This window comes from Zootoca vivipara, chromosome 2, assembly GCF_965207765.1.
Source record: "Zootoca vivipara chromosome 2, rZooViv2.hap1.1, whole genome shotgun sequence".
Classification (NCBI taxonomy): Eukaryota; Metazoa; Chordata; class Lepidosauria; order Squamata; family Lacertidae; genus Zootoca; species Zootoca vivipara.
In genome coordinates, this window is record NC_142584.1 from 211,230 (window position 1) to 228,159 (window position 16,930).

At 43.9% G+C, this 16,930-nt stretch overlaps 1 protein-coding gene across 3 annotated transcripts in view; it reads right to left on the reverse strand.

Moving 5' to 3' along the window:
• The window catches only part of DSN1 (DSN1 component of MIS12 kinetochore complex), a 28,318-nt gene that overhangs the window by 8,385 nt on the left and 3,003 nt on the right, over positions 1 to 16,930 (reverse strand). For all 3 annotated transcript variants that reach the window (XR_015948329.1, XR_015948330.1, XM_060272193.2), the window contains exons 4-9: positions 15,908 to 16,255; positions 12,324 to 12,397; positions 6,758 to 6,830; positions 5,333 to 5,420; positions 4,709 to 4,768; positions 211 to 282 (exon numbers count right to left, since the gene is read on the reverse strand). Coding sequence is in view for 1 of the 3 variants with exons in the window: in XM_060272193.2 (XP_060128176.1) it covers positions 211 to 282; positions 4,709 to 4,768; positions 5,333 to 5,420; positions 6,758 to 6,830; positions 12,324 to 12,397; positions 15,908 to 16,255 (715 nt within the window). In the remaining 2 variants the exon portion in view is untranslated. The remainder of the gene's footprint in view (positions 1 to 210; positions 283 to 4,708; positions 4,769 to 5,332; positions 5,421 to 6,757; positions 6,831 to 12,323; positions 12,398 to 15,907; positions 16,256 to 16,930) is intronic.

Here is a 16,930-nt window from a genome sequence, read left to right on the forward strand (position 1 = left end):
TGGCAACCACAAATTTTGACTTGGGTACCAAAGTCAGGCAAATATTGTGGACCTCTGTCCGTAGTTAGTTCTTTTTGTACCCCCCTTAAGCTTCTCAGGTTTCTTTTCACTGAGTTAATTTTACAGCCTCTGGTTACTTGTGCTCTGCTCAAAGTTCAATTTTATGACCACCTCCAGTTGCCTTGTCAAAGGGAAGATGGTCACTCTAACCTGGATATATCCTCTGCATTTTTCTGGTAAGACAGAAGCAGTTCCTCCCAGGCTTGATCCTCTGCAGAGAACCTGGAGAATGAAGAGAAAAGACAACAAGTTGTTTCCTTTAGTGCCAAGGCCTGAGCACAAAAGCCCTCCCCTCCCGTCCTGTGGTTTCCAGCAACTAATATTCAGAAGAACACTTCTTCCAACCGTGGAGGAAGAACATTGCCTCCAGTCCGTGAAGGCAGAACACAACCTCTTTCGTAGATCTAATCCTCTTTCAAAGCCCTCTGAATGGCCATCACTGCCTCCAGGGAAAGAGAGCTGCGTATTTTAACTACCGGTATGTGCCGTGGACTGGATGATTCCCAAGCCAGAATTAAGATTGCCGGAAGAAATATCAACAACGTCAGATATGCTGATAACACAACCTTGATGGCAGAAAGTGAGGAGGAATTAAAGAAACTTTTAATGAGGGTGAAAGAGGAGAGCGCAAAATATGGTCTGAAGCTCAACATCAAAAAAACCAAGATCATGCCCACTGGTCCCATCACCTCCTGGCAAATAGAAGGGGAAGAAATGGAGGCAGTGAGAGATTTTACTTTCTTGGGCTCCTTGATCGCTGCAGATGGTGACAGCAGTCACGAAATTAAAAGACGCCTGCTTCTTGGGAGAAAAGCAATGACAAGCCTCTTAAAAAGCCTCTTAAATGACAGCATCTTAAAAAGCAGAGACATCACCTTGCCGACAAAGGTCCATAGAGTAAGCTATGGTTTTCCCAGTAGTGATGTATGGAAGTGAGAGCTGGACCATAAAGAAGGCTGATCGCCGAAGAATTGATGCTTTTGAATTATGGTGCTGGAGGAGACTCTTGAGAGTCCCATGGACTGCTAGAAGATCAAACCTCTCCATTCTGAAGGAAATCAGCCCCGAGTGCTCACTGGAAGTACAGATCCTGAAGCTGAGGCTCCAATACTTTGGCCACCGCATGAGAAGAGAAGACTCCCTGGAAAAGACCCTGATGTTGGGAAAGATGGAGGGCACAAGGAGAAGGGGACGACAGAGGGCGAGATGGTTGGACAGTGTTCTCAAAGCTACGAACATGAGTTTGGCCAAACTGCGGGAGGCAGTGCAAGACAGGAGTGCCTGGCGTGCTCTGGTCCATGGGATCATGAAGAGTCGGACACGACTTGTAAGGGGGAGGGCTTATAGGGAAGAGCCGCCCCTCATCAGGCCGAGTTCCTCTCAGAGCAGTAAGTCGAGTAGTGGATCAGATTATAGGAGTCAGGAAGCAGAGAGGGAGGGAAGAGGCTCTAGCAGCATGAAAGAGCCTCAACACCGAGTAGAGAAGGAGGCAGCTGGGGAGGAAATGACGGGAGAGCAGTCAGAAGGACGGCCCTTCCCCCCCGACGCCTGAATTGAGGCGCATGGCACTCTGTAGGACGGGAGGGAGGCACTTTGGGGTTCCCAAGCTGTTATGGTGGGCGCAAAACAGAAAGAAGCCATTGCGAGGTTCTGACTCAGGCTAAGCAGGCATGTTTTCCAGACTCTTTGCACCTTAAAGACAAGCAGGTGTGGAGCGCCGTTACTCAAGAGTAGCCGCAAGAACCTCTGACACGACTGAATGACTAAAACAACAACAACATGTGCCGTGTGAAGGACTTTCTTTTATTCAGCTTCTAGTAAGCCCTACAAGCAGGGCAGGACTGAGTAGCTGTGTTCTGATGGGACAAGATTGCACATAATTTATACTCCTCTGCAAGTTATCGAGAAGTTCCAAGATACTGGAATTTGCTGCCAAGGCGTGTGGTGGAGTCTCCTTCTTTGGAGGTCTTTAAGCAGAGGCTTGACAGCCATATGTCAAGAATGCTTTGATGGTGTTTCCTGCTTGGCAGGGGGTTGGACTGGATGGCCCTTGTGGTCTCTTCCAACTCTATGATTCTATGATATATGAATAAAATACTTAGAATCATAGAATCATAGAATCATAGAGTTGGAAGAGACCACAAGGGCCATCCAGTCCAACCCCCTGCCAAGCAGGAAACACCATCAAAGCATTCCTGACAGATGGCTGTCAAGCCTCTGCTTAAAGACCTCCAAAGAAGGAGACTCCACCACACTCCTTGGCAGCAAATTCCACTGCCAAACAGCTCTTACTGTCAGGAAGTTCTTCCTAATGTTTAGGTGGAATTTTCTTTCTTGTAGTTTGAATCCGTTGCTCCGTGTCCGCTTCTCTGGAGCAGCAGAAAACAACCTTTCTCCCTCCTCTATATGACATCCTTTTATATATTTGAACATGGTTATCATATCACCCCTTAACCTTCTCTTCTCCAGGCTAAACATACCCAGCTCCCTAAGCCGTTCCTCATAAGGCATCGTTTCCAGGCCTTTGACCATTTTGGTTGCCCTCTTCTGGACACGTTCCAGCTTATCAGTATCCTTCTTGAACTGTGGTACCCAGAACTGGACACAGTACTCCAGGTGAGGTCTGACCAGAGCAGAATACAGTGGTACTATTACTTCCCTTGATCTAGATGCTATACTCCTATTGATGCAGCCCAGAATTGCATTGGCTTTTTTAGCTGCTGCATCACACTGCTGACTCATGTCAAGTTTGTGGTCTACCAAGACTCCTAGATCCTTTTCACATGTACTGCTCTCAAGCCAGGTGTCTCCCATCCTGTATTTGTGCCTTTCATTTTTTTTGCCCAAGTGTAGTACTTTACATTTCTCCTTGTTAAAATTCATCTTGTTTGCTTTGGCCCAGTTGTCTAATCTGTTAAGGTCATTCTGAAGTGTGATCCTGTCCTCTGGGGTGTTAGCCACCCCTCCCAATTTGGTGTCATCTGCAAACTTGCTCAGGATGCCCTCAAGCCCATCATCCAAGTCATTGATAAAGATGTTGAACAAGACTGGGCCCAAGACAGAACCCTGTGGCACCCCACTAGTCACTACTCTCCAGGATGAGGAGGAGCCATTGATGAGCACCCTTTGGGTTCGGTCAGTAAGCCAGTTACAAATCCACTGAATGGTAGCATTGTCTAGCCCACATTTTACCAGCTTCTTTACAAGAATATCATGGGGCACCTTGTCAAAGGCCTTGCTGAAATCAAGATAGGCTACATCCACAGCGTTCCCTTCATCTACCAGGCTTGTAATTCTGTCAAAAAATGAGATCAGATTAGTCTGACATGACTTATTTTTCAGGAACCCATGCTGACTTTTAGTGATCACAGAGTTTCTTTCTAGGTGCTCACAGACTGTTTGCTTAATGATCTGCTCTAGAATCTTTCCTGGTATTGATGTCAGGCTGACTGGGCGGTCATTGTTTGGGTCCTCTCTTTTCCCCTTTTTGAAAATAGGGACAACATTTGCCCTCCTCCAGTCTGCTGGAACTTCGCCTGCTCTCCAGGAATTTTCAAAGATTATTGCCAGTGGTTCTGAAATCACCTCTGCCAGTTCTTTTAATACTCTTGGATGTAGTTCATCTGGCCCTGGAGACTTGAATACATCTAAACTAGCCAAGTATTCTTGTACTACCTCCTTACTTATTCTGGGCTGTGTTTCCCCTGCTGAATCATCTGCTCCATATTCTTCAGGTCGGGCATTGTTTTCTTTCTTGGAGAAGACTGAGGCAAAGAAGGCATTGAGGAGTTCTGCCCTTTCTCTGTCCCCTGTTTGCATTTCACCATCTTCTCCTCTGAGTGACCCCACTGTTTCCTTGTTTTTCCTTTTGCTACGGACATACCCATAAAAGCCCTTTTTGTTGCTTTTAACCTCTCTAGCGAGCCTGAGTTCATTCTGTGCTTTAGCTTTTCTGACTTTGTCTCTACACGTGCTGGCTATATGTTTGAATTCCTCTCTGGAGATTTCCCCCCTTTTCCATTTTTTGTACATATCCCTTTTAAATCTTAACTCAGTCAAAAGTTCTTTAGATAGCCAGCCTGGCTTCTTTAGGCACCTTCCATGTTTCCGTCTCATTGGTATTGCCTGAAGTTGTGCTTTTAATATCTCCCTTTTAACAAACTCCCATCTTGATTGCCATCTAGACACAATAAGGCTTGTCAAAGGGTAAGAATGTATTTTTAGAGTTATTTTTGCTCACTGATTTCTATTCCCTCTGAAGAACAACTTGTTTGAAGCATCTTGGGAACTGGAATAGCTTCATGAAATCTTCGTACACCCACTGGGTTTGAGATGTTGTCTGCACATTGCTCCGTATTACATTTAATTTCACTTCAGTTTTGTCCATCATCCCAGTACTAATTTTCATGTCTTTCCCACGCCTGCCCCTGGACTGTAGCCAATCTTCCAGCCACATTTCTAGGTGGGCTTTCAAAGAAATCAATGGGAAATCAATTATTGCTTTGATCAATTAATGCTTTGATGGTGTTTCCTGCTTGGCAGGGGGTTGGACTGGATGGCCCTTGTGGTCTCTTCCAACTCTAGGATTCTATGATATATGAATAAAATACTCAAAATAAAATCAGACGCCAGCCTAGATAGGTCTTACCTGACTGTAGTCTCCTTTAAGGCAGCCACCATGGAATTCAGCGCTGGATCTGCTAAGCCCCTAAAATAGAAAGACTTAAATGGTTATGAAATATGACAGAGGGACTCCTTGTAAGTTCAGTGTAATTCTGCCGCGTTGTACTGTGGGCCCACGACTAACATGAGGGTTACGTTCCGGGGATCGCACCTGAAGTCAAAATCATGTTCTAGTCAAAACCCATTGGGTTCAAGAAAGGGTGGGATTGCCAAACTCATTTTCCCCGGAAGCCTGCTCCCTTTCTATTTGTTGTTGTTTTTAATTACCATGTGCGTATTTTAGTCACACGTTTTTATCTTATGCTGGTCTGTGACCTTCATAAAATTTGATGATTACCATGTGTAACTGAAGGCGCACAAATTAAATGTGTGCAAATTGTGGGTTTACTGTATCTTGCTCTGCTGTTTAAAAAAGCAGTTTCTGGTGCTGTTCCTAGGCCATTGCCTGAAGCTTAGCTGAGATTTTACTAGCCTGAGTGACAGCTTCATGTGAAGAGGTGAAAACCAAGAAGGCAACCAACCCAGGATTGTGTTAAGTACAAAGTAGGATCGCTCAACACGATTGGGACAAAGGGCAAGGAGCCATTACCCATGGGAGTCCTCAAGGCATTTTTGCAGAGTTCCATCTAGTTTGAGTTTCTTTGTACAGTGGTTCAGATCTTCCGAAAGCAGGTTCACTGAAGGTAGAGATAAAGAGAAATCATAGCAAACAAAAATTCCAACTTAATATGGGCTGAAACAGTTGTTTTCCATCTCTGTTCCAGGGAGCAAGTCAGCTTGCCAAACATTTCTAACCTTCCTTCGCAATGCAACTATCAGAATGTGTTGTGTGCGCTCTTGGGTGTATGTTCTATGTTCACATAATGTGACAGCAGGGTCAATGGCTCAGTTTTGCATGCAGTTAAGGTTAAGCGTTAGAGAAGTCCTCTGGGTGCAATCTCTGGCTCTCTCTCCTTGCAGGGCTACAACTCCTATTAGCCTTATATGGCCCTGCTGGCTGAGGCGTGTTGTAGTTCAGCAACATACAGAGTGCTAAGGCTCCCCACCCCTGGAGTAGACAGTACCAGGCAAATGGAACCATGGTCACCTAGAGCAGGCATCCCCAAACTGCGGCCCTCCAGATGTTTTGGCCTACAACTCCCATGATCCCTAGTTAACAGGACCAGTGGTCATGCATGATGGGAATTGTAGTCCAAAACATCTGGAGGGCCAAAGTTTGGGGATGCCTGACCTAGAGTAAGTTCATTTCCTATTCCTAGCTAGAACACTGTGTGAACCAGGTATGCACCCCAGAATACACCTCAGAATTCCCTGCAATGAACAGAGGTTCCAAAGCACACAGGAATGAAGTTTCTGACATCTTTCCCAGTTGGGGATTGAGCCTTAGACCTTCTGCATGCCAAGCAGGGCATCTCCCTCGGAGTCCCTTTCTCTTGAGGCTTTTCTCCACAGACAAGTCAACGTGGAAAAGTGTTCACTGAAAGTGAAGAGTCAGATCGCCAGTGCATTCTAAAGACTGACATGGGAGTCCAGGAAGCATGCAACTTACACGGGGTGAGCTTCCAGGGATCGCACCTAAGGCCAAAACCGTGTATAGTCAAAATTCAATGGGTTCCATGACAGGTGGGGTTGCCAAAGTCATTCTTCCCAGAACCCTGACCCCTTTTCTCTCTTTCTGCCACAGAACTAAAGCTAAATGCACACAAGCTAAACACACATAAGTTGTGGACTTACTGTATTGCACAGGATTTCCTATGCACCTATGGCAAATCCTTAACAGATGTCCTAGCTTTCTCAATTACTTCACCAGAATTGAAGCTCAACAATTTAAAGCAATGGGGTTATAGGGAAAGCAAAAGTGTATAACAGCAGCAATGGACTACTGGCCTGCGTCTTGCAAAGCTACTTCAGTTCCAAGGCAGTCATGAATAATTTCTAGGCCCCCAATAAAACTGACTTCCACGCATCCTTCAGCTATGCCACACTTTTTCTTTGTTTAAGTCAACTGACCTACCTTTCTGTTCAAAAGTTTCAGGATCAAAACCATCAGTTTGCTTTAATGAGCATTCAAGTTTCCGGGCAGAGTACTAGGAGGGAGGGAAAGAAAAATGTTTGTGAGTGGGGGCATTTGCTTCCATAGTGTTCATAGCATTCAGATAGAGAACAGTGTATTAACAGAACTACTAGAAGGGAACAAGGCAGATATCAAATAGCACAAGAAAGGCTTCCGGTTTGCCTGCAAAAGGAAATGGTGGCGAGGAGCGTATCGTCCAAGTAACAGATGACCGCAGCCGGGCTTTCTGAGCAGGGGGTGCTTGCCAGGGTTAGTTGTTGTGGTTGTTTAGTCGTTTAGTCGTGTCCGACTCTTTGTGACACCATGGACCAGAGCACGCCAGGCACTCCTGTCATCCGCTGCAGTTTGGTCACTCATGTTCGTAGCTTCTTACATTCCAGGTTCCTATGTGTAAGGGGGAGAGATTACAGAGAACCTCCCCCTCTCATCAGGAGCAGTTCGTCCCCAAGCAGCCATGAAAGCGCGGGGTCTGAAGGGGCCAGTCAGGAAGCAGAGAGAGAGTGCCAGGTCTCCGGCAGCATGGGAGAGCCCCTGCTCCACAGGCGGGAAGAGAGAGAGGCGGAAAGGGGGGACAGGGAAAAGACGGAGCATAGACCCTTTCCCCCAGCACCGGAATTAAGGAGGAGGAGAAAGGGGAGGAGATTCACTGTCCCGAGGCTGTTATGTTGGTCAAAGTCGCGACAAGGGGCAGTGCCGGATTCTGAAACGGAATGAGAGGACATGAAACCGACAGCTCACTACACTGTAAATAACATGCACCAATAAAGACTCTGTTAAAGACAAGTATGTGGAGAGTCGTTACTCAAGAGTAGCCGTAACAACCTCTGACACTATGCAATATTTTTCTTTACAGCATTGGATTTTCCTTTCGCTTCCAGGCATAACCGCAGCTGAGCAACCTTTCGGCTTTGGCCCAGCCGCTTCATCAGCTCTGAATCTACTTGCACTTGTCCTCCGCTCTTCCTCAGTAGCATGTTGGACGCCTTCCGACCTGAGAGGCTCATCTTCCAGCATCATAACTTTTATATGTCTGTTGTCTTTGTCCATGGAGTTTTCTTGGCAGGGATACTGGAGTGGCTTGCCGGTTCCTGCTCCAGGTGGATCACGTTTGGTCAAAATTCTCCACTATGACCTGTCCGTCTTGGGTGGTCCTGCACGGCATAGCTCATACCTTCTCTGAGTTATTCAAGCCCCTTCGCCATGAAGGAGTGCCAGGGTTAGGCAACCCCTCCAAAAATCCTCACGGAACAGTGGGGAGCCGAGGGGACCAGCTGGGCAAGGAAGAGACTCGCTGCGTTCGCGGAGCCTCATCGCTGCATTGGCAGCGGGGGGGGGGGGGGAGAGAGAAGCAGCTTGAGTCTGCCCGTGGCTCTACTGCAGCCCAGAACAGCTGAAACCACAATCCGCCACCTGAAGCAGCAGACCTTCTAAACAAGGTATTTATTGCCAAGCTTTGTGGACTTTAAAGTTAAAGATTTTGGATGAAAATTAAATTTGGCAAAGACAGAAACTAAAAAGGGAGCCAACTTCTGTCTTCTGACGGATAGATTCTGCAGTACAGACTTGTGAATGAGACTAGAGACATTTGGAAACACATCAGTCCTTTTATTACTTTGAAAGCTGCACTTAGCTACTAATTAACAATCCATCTCTTTGTTGGAAAAAGAAACTGTTGTTCTTTGAACTTCTAAGGGGGAACATCTGAAGGAATTGTAGTAACTTCAATTTTTTATGAAAGCTGAAGTTGTCTTCATGAATGAAAGTATCTAAAGGACTGAAAAAATAAAATAAAATTGAAAGGACCTGGATCTTGGAAAATCCTACCAAAGCTCAACAGGGGAACACTTTTCCATAACGGAGTAATCTCAGGGAGGAGATGTGCCTGGGAGAGTGGGAGTAGGGGGAAAAAGTTTTAAATGAGCAGGGCCACTTATTGGGAAAAAACTGAGGAGAGCACTGCAAACTGGATTACAAAAACCATTTGGATTCTAAATACCATCAGGATTACAAATACAATTTGGAGTACAAATTTAACTTTTGTGTGGAACATATAGGATTTTTCTGAATAGCAGGACCATTTTGGATTACCAGAAACTTTGAAAGCACCAGATTACCATCAAGGGGACAACGCAACATCATTTGTGGACTGTGAAAACATTTGTTTCTTTTCTGTTAAATGTTGTATATATATATAAGCTTTCCTTTTATTTTGAACTATTTTTGAATTGTCTGAAACTTACTTAAAAGTGAAACTGTTGAGACATACTGTGTTGGGATAGTACTGGTGGGGGAATATCTATATACAAGCTTAAGAGTGGGAAAGAGATAAGGAGGAGAAAAGACCTTGAGACAGAAGTGTTCTCTAAGCAATTGTTTTGAGAACAGACGTGGCAGAGAAACAAAAACAGGAGGTAGTAAAACAGAAAGTATTAGAAAAAGCAGCCACGATGTTTAGAAGATGCTGAAAAAGCTTTTGATAATGTTTCTTAGGATTTCATGAAAAAAATGTTTTAAGAAATTAATTGTGGATATAAATTTCCAGAAGGAATACAAGCAATATATTCAGAACAAAATGAGAAATTCATTGTAAACCAGGTGATAACGAATGATGGTGTTTCCTGCTTGGCAGGGGGTTGGACTGGATGGCCCTTGTGGTCTCTTCCAACTCTATGATTCTATGATTCTATGAATGCAAGATACAAAAAGGAACCAGGCAAGGATGCCCGCTATCACCGTTACTGTTTATCTTGGTCCTGGAAGTACTTGCAAGAAATAGAAGAGCAGACAAAGAGATTATAGGGATAAAAATTGGGAAAAAACAATTTAAATTGAAAGTCTTTGCTGATGATTTAGTAATTACGGTAGAAGATCCAAAAAATTCTCTCCCTAGGGTAATAGAGAAAATTCAAGAATTCGGGGAAGTAGCAGGATTTAAATAAAATAAAATTAAAACTAAATTATTAAAAATTTAAAAGAAGAGAAAAAAGATTTGGCGCAAAATATGGAGATAGAAATTCACAAAAACATAAAATATTTAGGGATATGGTTAACAGCAAGAAATAGAATTATGAAAAAGTATGGTGTGAGATAAAAAGAAACTTAGAAATACCGTGTTTCCCCTTTTTAAAGACACCGTCTTATAACTTTTTCCCCTCAAAAAACACAGGATGGGATGTCTTTTTTTATTTATTACCGGTACGGTTTTTTCGGCTCAGGGCGCTGCTGGGCTCTCTTGAGTGCTCAGCGCTGCAGCAGCCACCGGTGCCGCCCAGCGGTGGCGGCAAGCACAGAAGCGGCAGGGACGGCGGTGGACGAGAAGGCGGAGTGCGGGGATGTAGCCAGCAGGGCGGGAGCGCGATCAGCTGTTAAACGGAGCTCTTGGAGTGCCGCTCCATAGCTGATCGCGCTCTTGGAGTGCCAGCCGCATGGAGTGACTCTGTGAGTGGAGGTGCCTGTGGGGGTTGGTTTCCATGGCGCGGAAGTATGGCTTATTTTCGGGGTATGTCTTATATTTCTCAAATGCTTAAAACCCCGCCATGGCTGCGTATTAAAAAAGGGGAAACAGGTTATGGGGAGGAATGAACCTTTCCCTACTAGGAAAAATTGTGGCGGTGAAAATGAATGTATTGCCAAAAATGCTCTGTCTTTTTCAGACAGTCACATAATGGTTAAGGATGATTGTCTCAAAAGATTGCAAAAGGATATTTCTAAGTTTGTCTGGGGTGGGGGGTGGGGCAAAAGGCCAAGGATTAAACATAAGATACTTACAGATACAAAAGAAAGAGGAGGCTTTGCCCTCCCATACTTTAAATTGTACTACGAGGCTGCATGTTTGGTGTGGATTAGGGACTGGATAAAACTGGAAAAGGAAGAAGCATTAGATTTGGAAGGTCACTGTCATGGGATTGTTGCGGCTAGCGGTGCAGGGGCTCTGATACATCGCTGAGCCATGCCTTCTCCATTCCGCTCCCATCCTCATTCCCCCCACCTGACCCGCTGCTGCTGCTGCTCTCGCTAGGCGAAGTGCTACTCAGGATGATGGGGGGGGGAGGCTCCCTGTAGGGAGGTCCCCTGACAGTCACAATAACAGATATGGATGGCATGTATACTTATGGTACGGGAAAGGGAAAGTACATAAAGGATTCTACAATCAAATAATCAGGAAATCAGGAAGCTTCGTTACTCAAACCGCTTGGTAAAAAGGGAAAGTGGCCTACATATAGAGAGACTTATTGAGAGATCAAGAAGGAAAATGGAAATTAAAAGAGTATGATGAAATTAAAGAACATTTTCAGAGTTGGTTACATTACGGACAATTAAATGAGATGTATTAGGAGGATATATAATGAATATATAATGAATTGGAAAAAAATTGAAAAAATATTCAAAATTACATTTGTAAAAAAAAACCATAAGCATTTTTGTTAGGGATCTTAAGACAAGACCTGCCAAGGGAAACAAATAATTTATTTATCTATGCTACAAGAGCGGCAAGAGTCTTGTTAGCACAAAGATGGAAGATGGAAGACAGACGAAATCCCAACAAAAGAACAATGGCAAGAAATACTGATGAGCTATGCGGAACTGGCAAAGTTAACATACACCACTAGTAAACTACGTGAGAAGGACAACCGTGACTTTAAGGAAGTTACTTAAAAAGACAATAAAAGGATTTGGACTCCTTGGCAGGTTTTGAATAAACATCCACAAATTTATTAGTAGAACAGATGATAGATAAGGTAATGATACTACGTACAATTTTACAACATGCAGAGAACCATATGTACCGTGTTTCTCCAAAAATAACACACCGTCTTATATTTATTTTTCCTTAAAAAAAAAACCACGGTGGCTTATTTTCAGGGGATGTCTTTTTTTTTTTATTAAGTATTTTTTTATTAAGTTATTTTTTATTAAGCCTATCACTATGGCTTATTTTCGGCGTATGGCTTATTTTTGGAGTATGGCATATTTTCGGGGTATGGCTTATTTTCGGAGAAACACGGTATAAACAAACCAGAGAGGGGAGCTGAGGGAAGTCCTTGGAGGGTGGGAGAGGGAGTGATGGGAGGGAATAAAGGGGGGGGATGTTGATTTACAAACTGTCTTGTTAGAAAGTTGTTTCAATAAAAATATTTTTTTTAAAGAGAGAGAGAGAAACCCAGCCAGATGGAGGGGGTATAAATAATAAATTATTAATATTGTTGTTGTTTACTTCCAACAAATATAAAAGCATTATAAACATTACATGCTAAAAGGCTTCCCTATACAGGGCTGCCTTCAGGGTGGGTGCCACTACAGAGAAGGCCCTCTGCCTGGTTCTCTATAACTTCGTTTCTCGCACTGAGGGAACCACCAGAAGGCCCTCGGGAGATGTACCCCAGTGCTCCTTCAAGTACACAAGGCTGAGGCTGTTTAGGGCTTTAAAGGTCAGCAGCAACAACTAATAAAGAGTAGAAAGGAGAGGCTAGAATGGAGAGCCTTTTTGTGAGACAGACAGCCTTACCCGGAAGCTGGAGTGAAGAAGTTCCACCATTCTGTCTGTCTCTGGCAAGTCCAGGCTGATTGCTTTACTTAGTTCTGAAAGTTAAGCACAATACCACTTAAAGTCCAATAACACTAGCCAGATAATTCAATTGTGCATTTTTAACATCTTTTCAGTACTGTACAGTACATTAAATAGTTGTGTAATCAAAGCATACCTGACTGCTAAGCTGTAACCATTTGCCATCCACCACAATTTTATCAGATGTGGAGACAGATTGTTTCTTCACATCGATAACACTACTATGGATATCTCATCTGGCTCCCCATTATGCCCAGCATTTGTGACTGACCGGGCCTGCAATCCTACACACACTTGCCTGGGAGTAAGACCCACTAATCACAATACTTACCTCCAGACACGTATAATAGCATTGCACCATTAAGAGTAACACAAATTAGAGAATTGCCTGAAAGAGATTTCCCACAATGGATTTCATCCTGCCATTAACACAAGTCTCTACTAGTCCATGCAGGAAGTGCACTATTTGGACATAACAGTGCAGCCATAACTGCCATCTTATCGAGAAACAAGCCACTTCCAGCTACCATCCAGAACACACTACAAGTGATGAGCGGTTAATGCCTGTCCAAAAGACTCACAATCACATGCAGCACTGAACCCAGAAGCGACCATAAATGTCACCAAAAAGACGAAAATACTTTCCAGAATGTATAAATTGCTGCTTGAGTGGCATACGAAAAATGAACAAACAAAAAAATGTTATGATCTTGTGGGCAAAGGATGTTGGTCACAACATCATGATAGAGGAATGGGAAAAATTATGGCAAGAGAATATTAAGTTTACTGCATGTAGTTTGCTAAGAGAAAACATAATGAAAATGATGTACAGATGGTATCATACACCAGTAAAGTTAGCTAAGATTTACCATACACATGATAATAAATGTTGGAAATGTAAGAAGGAGGAAGGTTCCTTTTACCACATGTGGTGGACGTGCCCACTAGTAAGTGACTTCTGGGAAAAGATTTATAATGAAATGAAGAAGGTGTTGAAAAACACATTTGTGAAAAAACCAGAGGCATTTCTAGTGGGCATAGTAGGTAAAGAGATCCCTAAGAGAAATGTCAATTTTTTAATGTATGCCACAGCAGCAGCAAGAATCTTATTAGCAAAGAACTGGAAAACCCATGCAATACCAACTATCGATGACTGGCAGATGAAGATGATGGAGTTTATGGAACTGGCTGAGATGACCGGAAGAATCTGCAACCGGGGGGAAGAAGCGATAGAAGAAGAATGGAAAGATGTTAAGTTGTATTTTAAAAAATATGTAAAAGTTATATACCAAGATTAGAAGTAGGCTGAAATCAAACTGTGGAGATGATGAATATGTAAGATGTAAAGTATAAAATAAGATAAGACAAGGTGAACAAATTGGTATAGAAATTGCTAAAATAGTGTATGTTAAAGAACCACAGTGGATGGGGGCCCGAGGGGGTCCCTATATATAAAAGGTGAGAGGAAAATAGGAGTAGGAATTTTTTGTTATGTATTTATCTTTTTGTAGTGTTTTTTATGTTGTGTCTTTCTCTGTCTGTATCTTTCTGTGTATTCTGGAAAAAATTGTAATAAAAATTATTTTTTAAAAATAAATAAATGTCACCAAAAATGTCATTAAAAGGGCGCAATAGGGCAGGGTAGGATGTACTTATGTGGGTTCCGCCAACATGTGAGGTGACAGGGAACAACCCTCACGCAAAATGGTCATCAACTGCAAACAATCCACTATCTTCAGTCAAAACCTACAAAATATAATTATTTTTTCTCCTGTTTTTTTGGGGGGGGGCACACCTCCGCAACATCATGGATTTTTAAGGAAAAACTGCAATACTCATGTAGGAAGTAAATAAAGATCAACAATGGGCAGTGTGTTCCTATGAGTCACCTACAACAGAAGCCCAAGTGCACCACTGCAAGCCAGTTTTTCCTGAGATCGAATGAAACCATCATTTGAGGTGGTTGTGCCTTCTGGGGACCTGATTTGTTAGGTATTGTTTGCAATAGCACACATGTAACATAAAACTATTATAAACACCAGGGAGGAGGAAGGGAAATCATTCCACAGAGGTCTGTGCTTCTGAGGTTGATTCCCAAATTGAAAATCATGGTTTGCAGAGAACAAGTGTTACATATGTACCAGACCTGTGAGAGGCCTATATGTAGCTGAGCACATTAATTTTATCCAGAGAACAGAAGGCCCTTTTTATGGAAGTACTGAGTCCAGTCAATGCAGGGTCGCATCTGCTCAGGGATAATACATTTAGCTGCTGTTGTAAGTAATTGAATATTTCTTCTATAGTTTCAACTACCGTGGCCGCACTGGCCGATGATCTCCGGCGGCCTAGGTACAAGGGTGAAAGCTGTTTCCTAGTTCTGCTGGATCTCTCAGCGGCTTTTGATACATAACTTCCTTCTGGACCTTCTAGAGGAGCTGGGAGCACTGTTATACAGTGGTTCCACTCCTCCCTCCTGGGCGGTGTCCAGAAAATGGGGGGTGAGTGTTCAGACCCCTGAGCCCTCACTTGTGGGGTGCCTCAGGGTTCTGTCCTCTCCCCCATGCTTTTTAACATCTACATGAAGCCACTGGGAGAAACCATCAGGGAGTTTGGGCTGGGTGTCTGTAGGGATTTGACAGGCGGCGTGAGGCACACCTTCCCCTGGCAGGCCATAGCCTGACCTTTGGGCGTGAGGCATCTGCACATCATGCCCTCACTCTCACCCTTGGCTTTCTCAGTAGTCTACCGTGTCCTGTCTGTGACCTTTGCCTCCCTTTGGAAGGGCATGGCTCACTTCCCACTTGGTGGGAACATGACGTGGTGGAGCAAGTCTCGCAAACACCAGAGGAAACGTATGTGTCAGCTCATGATGTAAAGGACCTAAAGGTCAGACTGTTCCTACACGTGTGCATTTGTGCTAATAAAAAGGGCTCTGCCAAGCTTGCATTTCCAGGTTGTTACGTCCACAGCTCACATGCATCAACCCTCCGACTCGTGTCTTCACTTCAGGTGTCCATTAATATGCGAGTAATACCCAGCTCTACCTTTCTTTTAACTCGGAACCAGTGAAGGCAGTGCAGGTCCTGTGTGAGTGCCTGGAGGTGGTTGGAGGATGGATGGCGGCTACTGGATTGAGATTGTATCCTGACAAGACCAAAGTACTGCTCTTGGGGGACAGGGGCGGGCTGGTGTGAAGGACTCCCTGGTCCTGAATGGGGTAACTGTGCCCCTGAAGGACCAGGTGCACAGCCTGCGAGTCATTTTGGACTCACAGCTGTCCTTGGAGGTGCAGGTCAATTCTGTATCCAGGGCAGCTGTCTACCAGCTCCATCTGGTACGCAAGCTGACACCCTACTTGCCCGCAGACTGTCTCGCCAGAGTGGTGCATGCTCTGGTTATCTCCCGCTTGTACTGCAATGTGCTCTACATTTGGCAACCTTTGAAGGTGACCCAGAAACTACAACTAATCCAGAATGCGGCAGCTAGACTGGTAACTTAGTTGTGACGTTATGCTGAAAACATACCAGAAACATCCATGTGAAGAGGAGGCAGAGACATCCGGCGATTAGTGCCCAGCTTCAGACTGTAGCGATTCAAGGAATGACGCATGACTCGTGGGTTAGGGAGATGGTCAAAGGATTGGTTAAATGAAGTAGAAGGACCAAGTTTCTGCAGAGATGCTTTCTTAGGGCTGGGGCCATTGGCATCCCCTTCGTTTGGACTGGGACTTAGATTGCATTTTCTCTTGCCAGCTTCTGCTAACACCTTAGTGTGACTGGCTCCTGGGTCACTCTGGATACCACAGCTGAATCTAATGTTATCTGGCTCAGAAGCACATCCAGCCTCCGTTTTCTCCTGACTGCAAACATTTTCTAGAAAGAAGGGAAAAGAGGAAATGCTAAACAAAAAACTTGAAATACTATGAAGTACAGATCTGAAGTACAAAGTCTACACAATGGCAAATAGAATTGCAGGAGCAGCAGCAGCAGCAGCAATGGCCATATAAAATGAACCTAGAGTTGTGTCAGTACAAAAAAAGGTTTGCAAAAGGACTCTATGGAATGGCCAGGTAAGCCTCCCCAGGAAGATGGGAGGTTGGAAAATAAAAATCGCTAAATGGTATCCCTGCTTGCTTAATACCACCCTGACAGCCTTGTTGTCTGGTTTAGTGCTTTTAATTCAAAGCATCCCAGTTGAGGGAAGAGCCTCAACGGGGAAAGCAATGCTTATGAGCTGAAGATGTACAAGTTTAAGGCAACCAATTTCAATCATCAATATATTTGTTTTTATTTGCTGATCTCCCCATTACCATCAGTGGAGTTTATTCCTAGGTTGCAGAGGCCTGCAACCTAAACTACAATTCAAGGGCAGTGAGATTCTAAGAAGTCCTGTGGTGGATACAGAGGATACAGAATTCTCTGCATACATCCCAGCTTCTTACCTTATTAGCAGAGTTTAGTTGGCATATTTTTGAGCTATCAAAATATTACATTTTCCCCTTCAATCACAATTTTATCTTTTAATAACTGGAAATATACTGTTCAGTT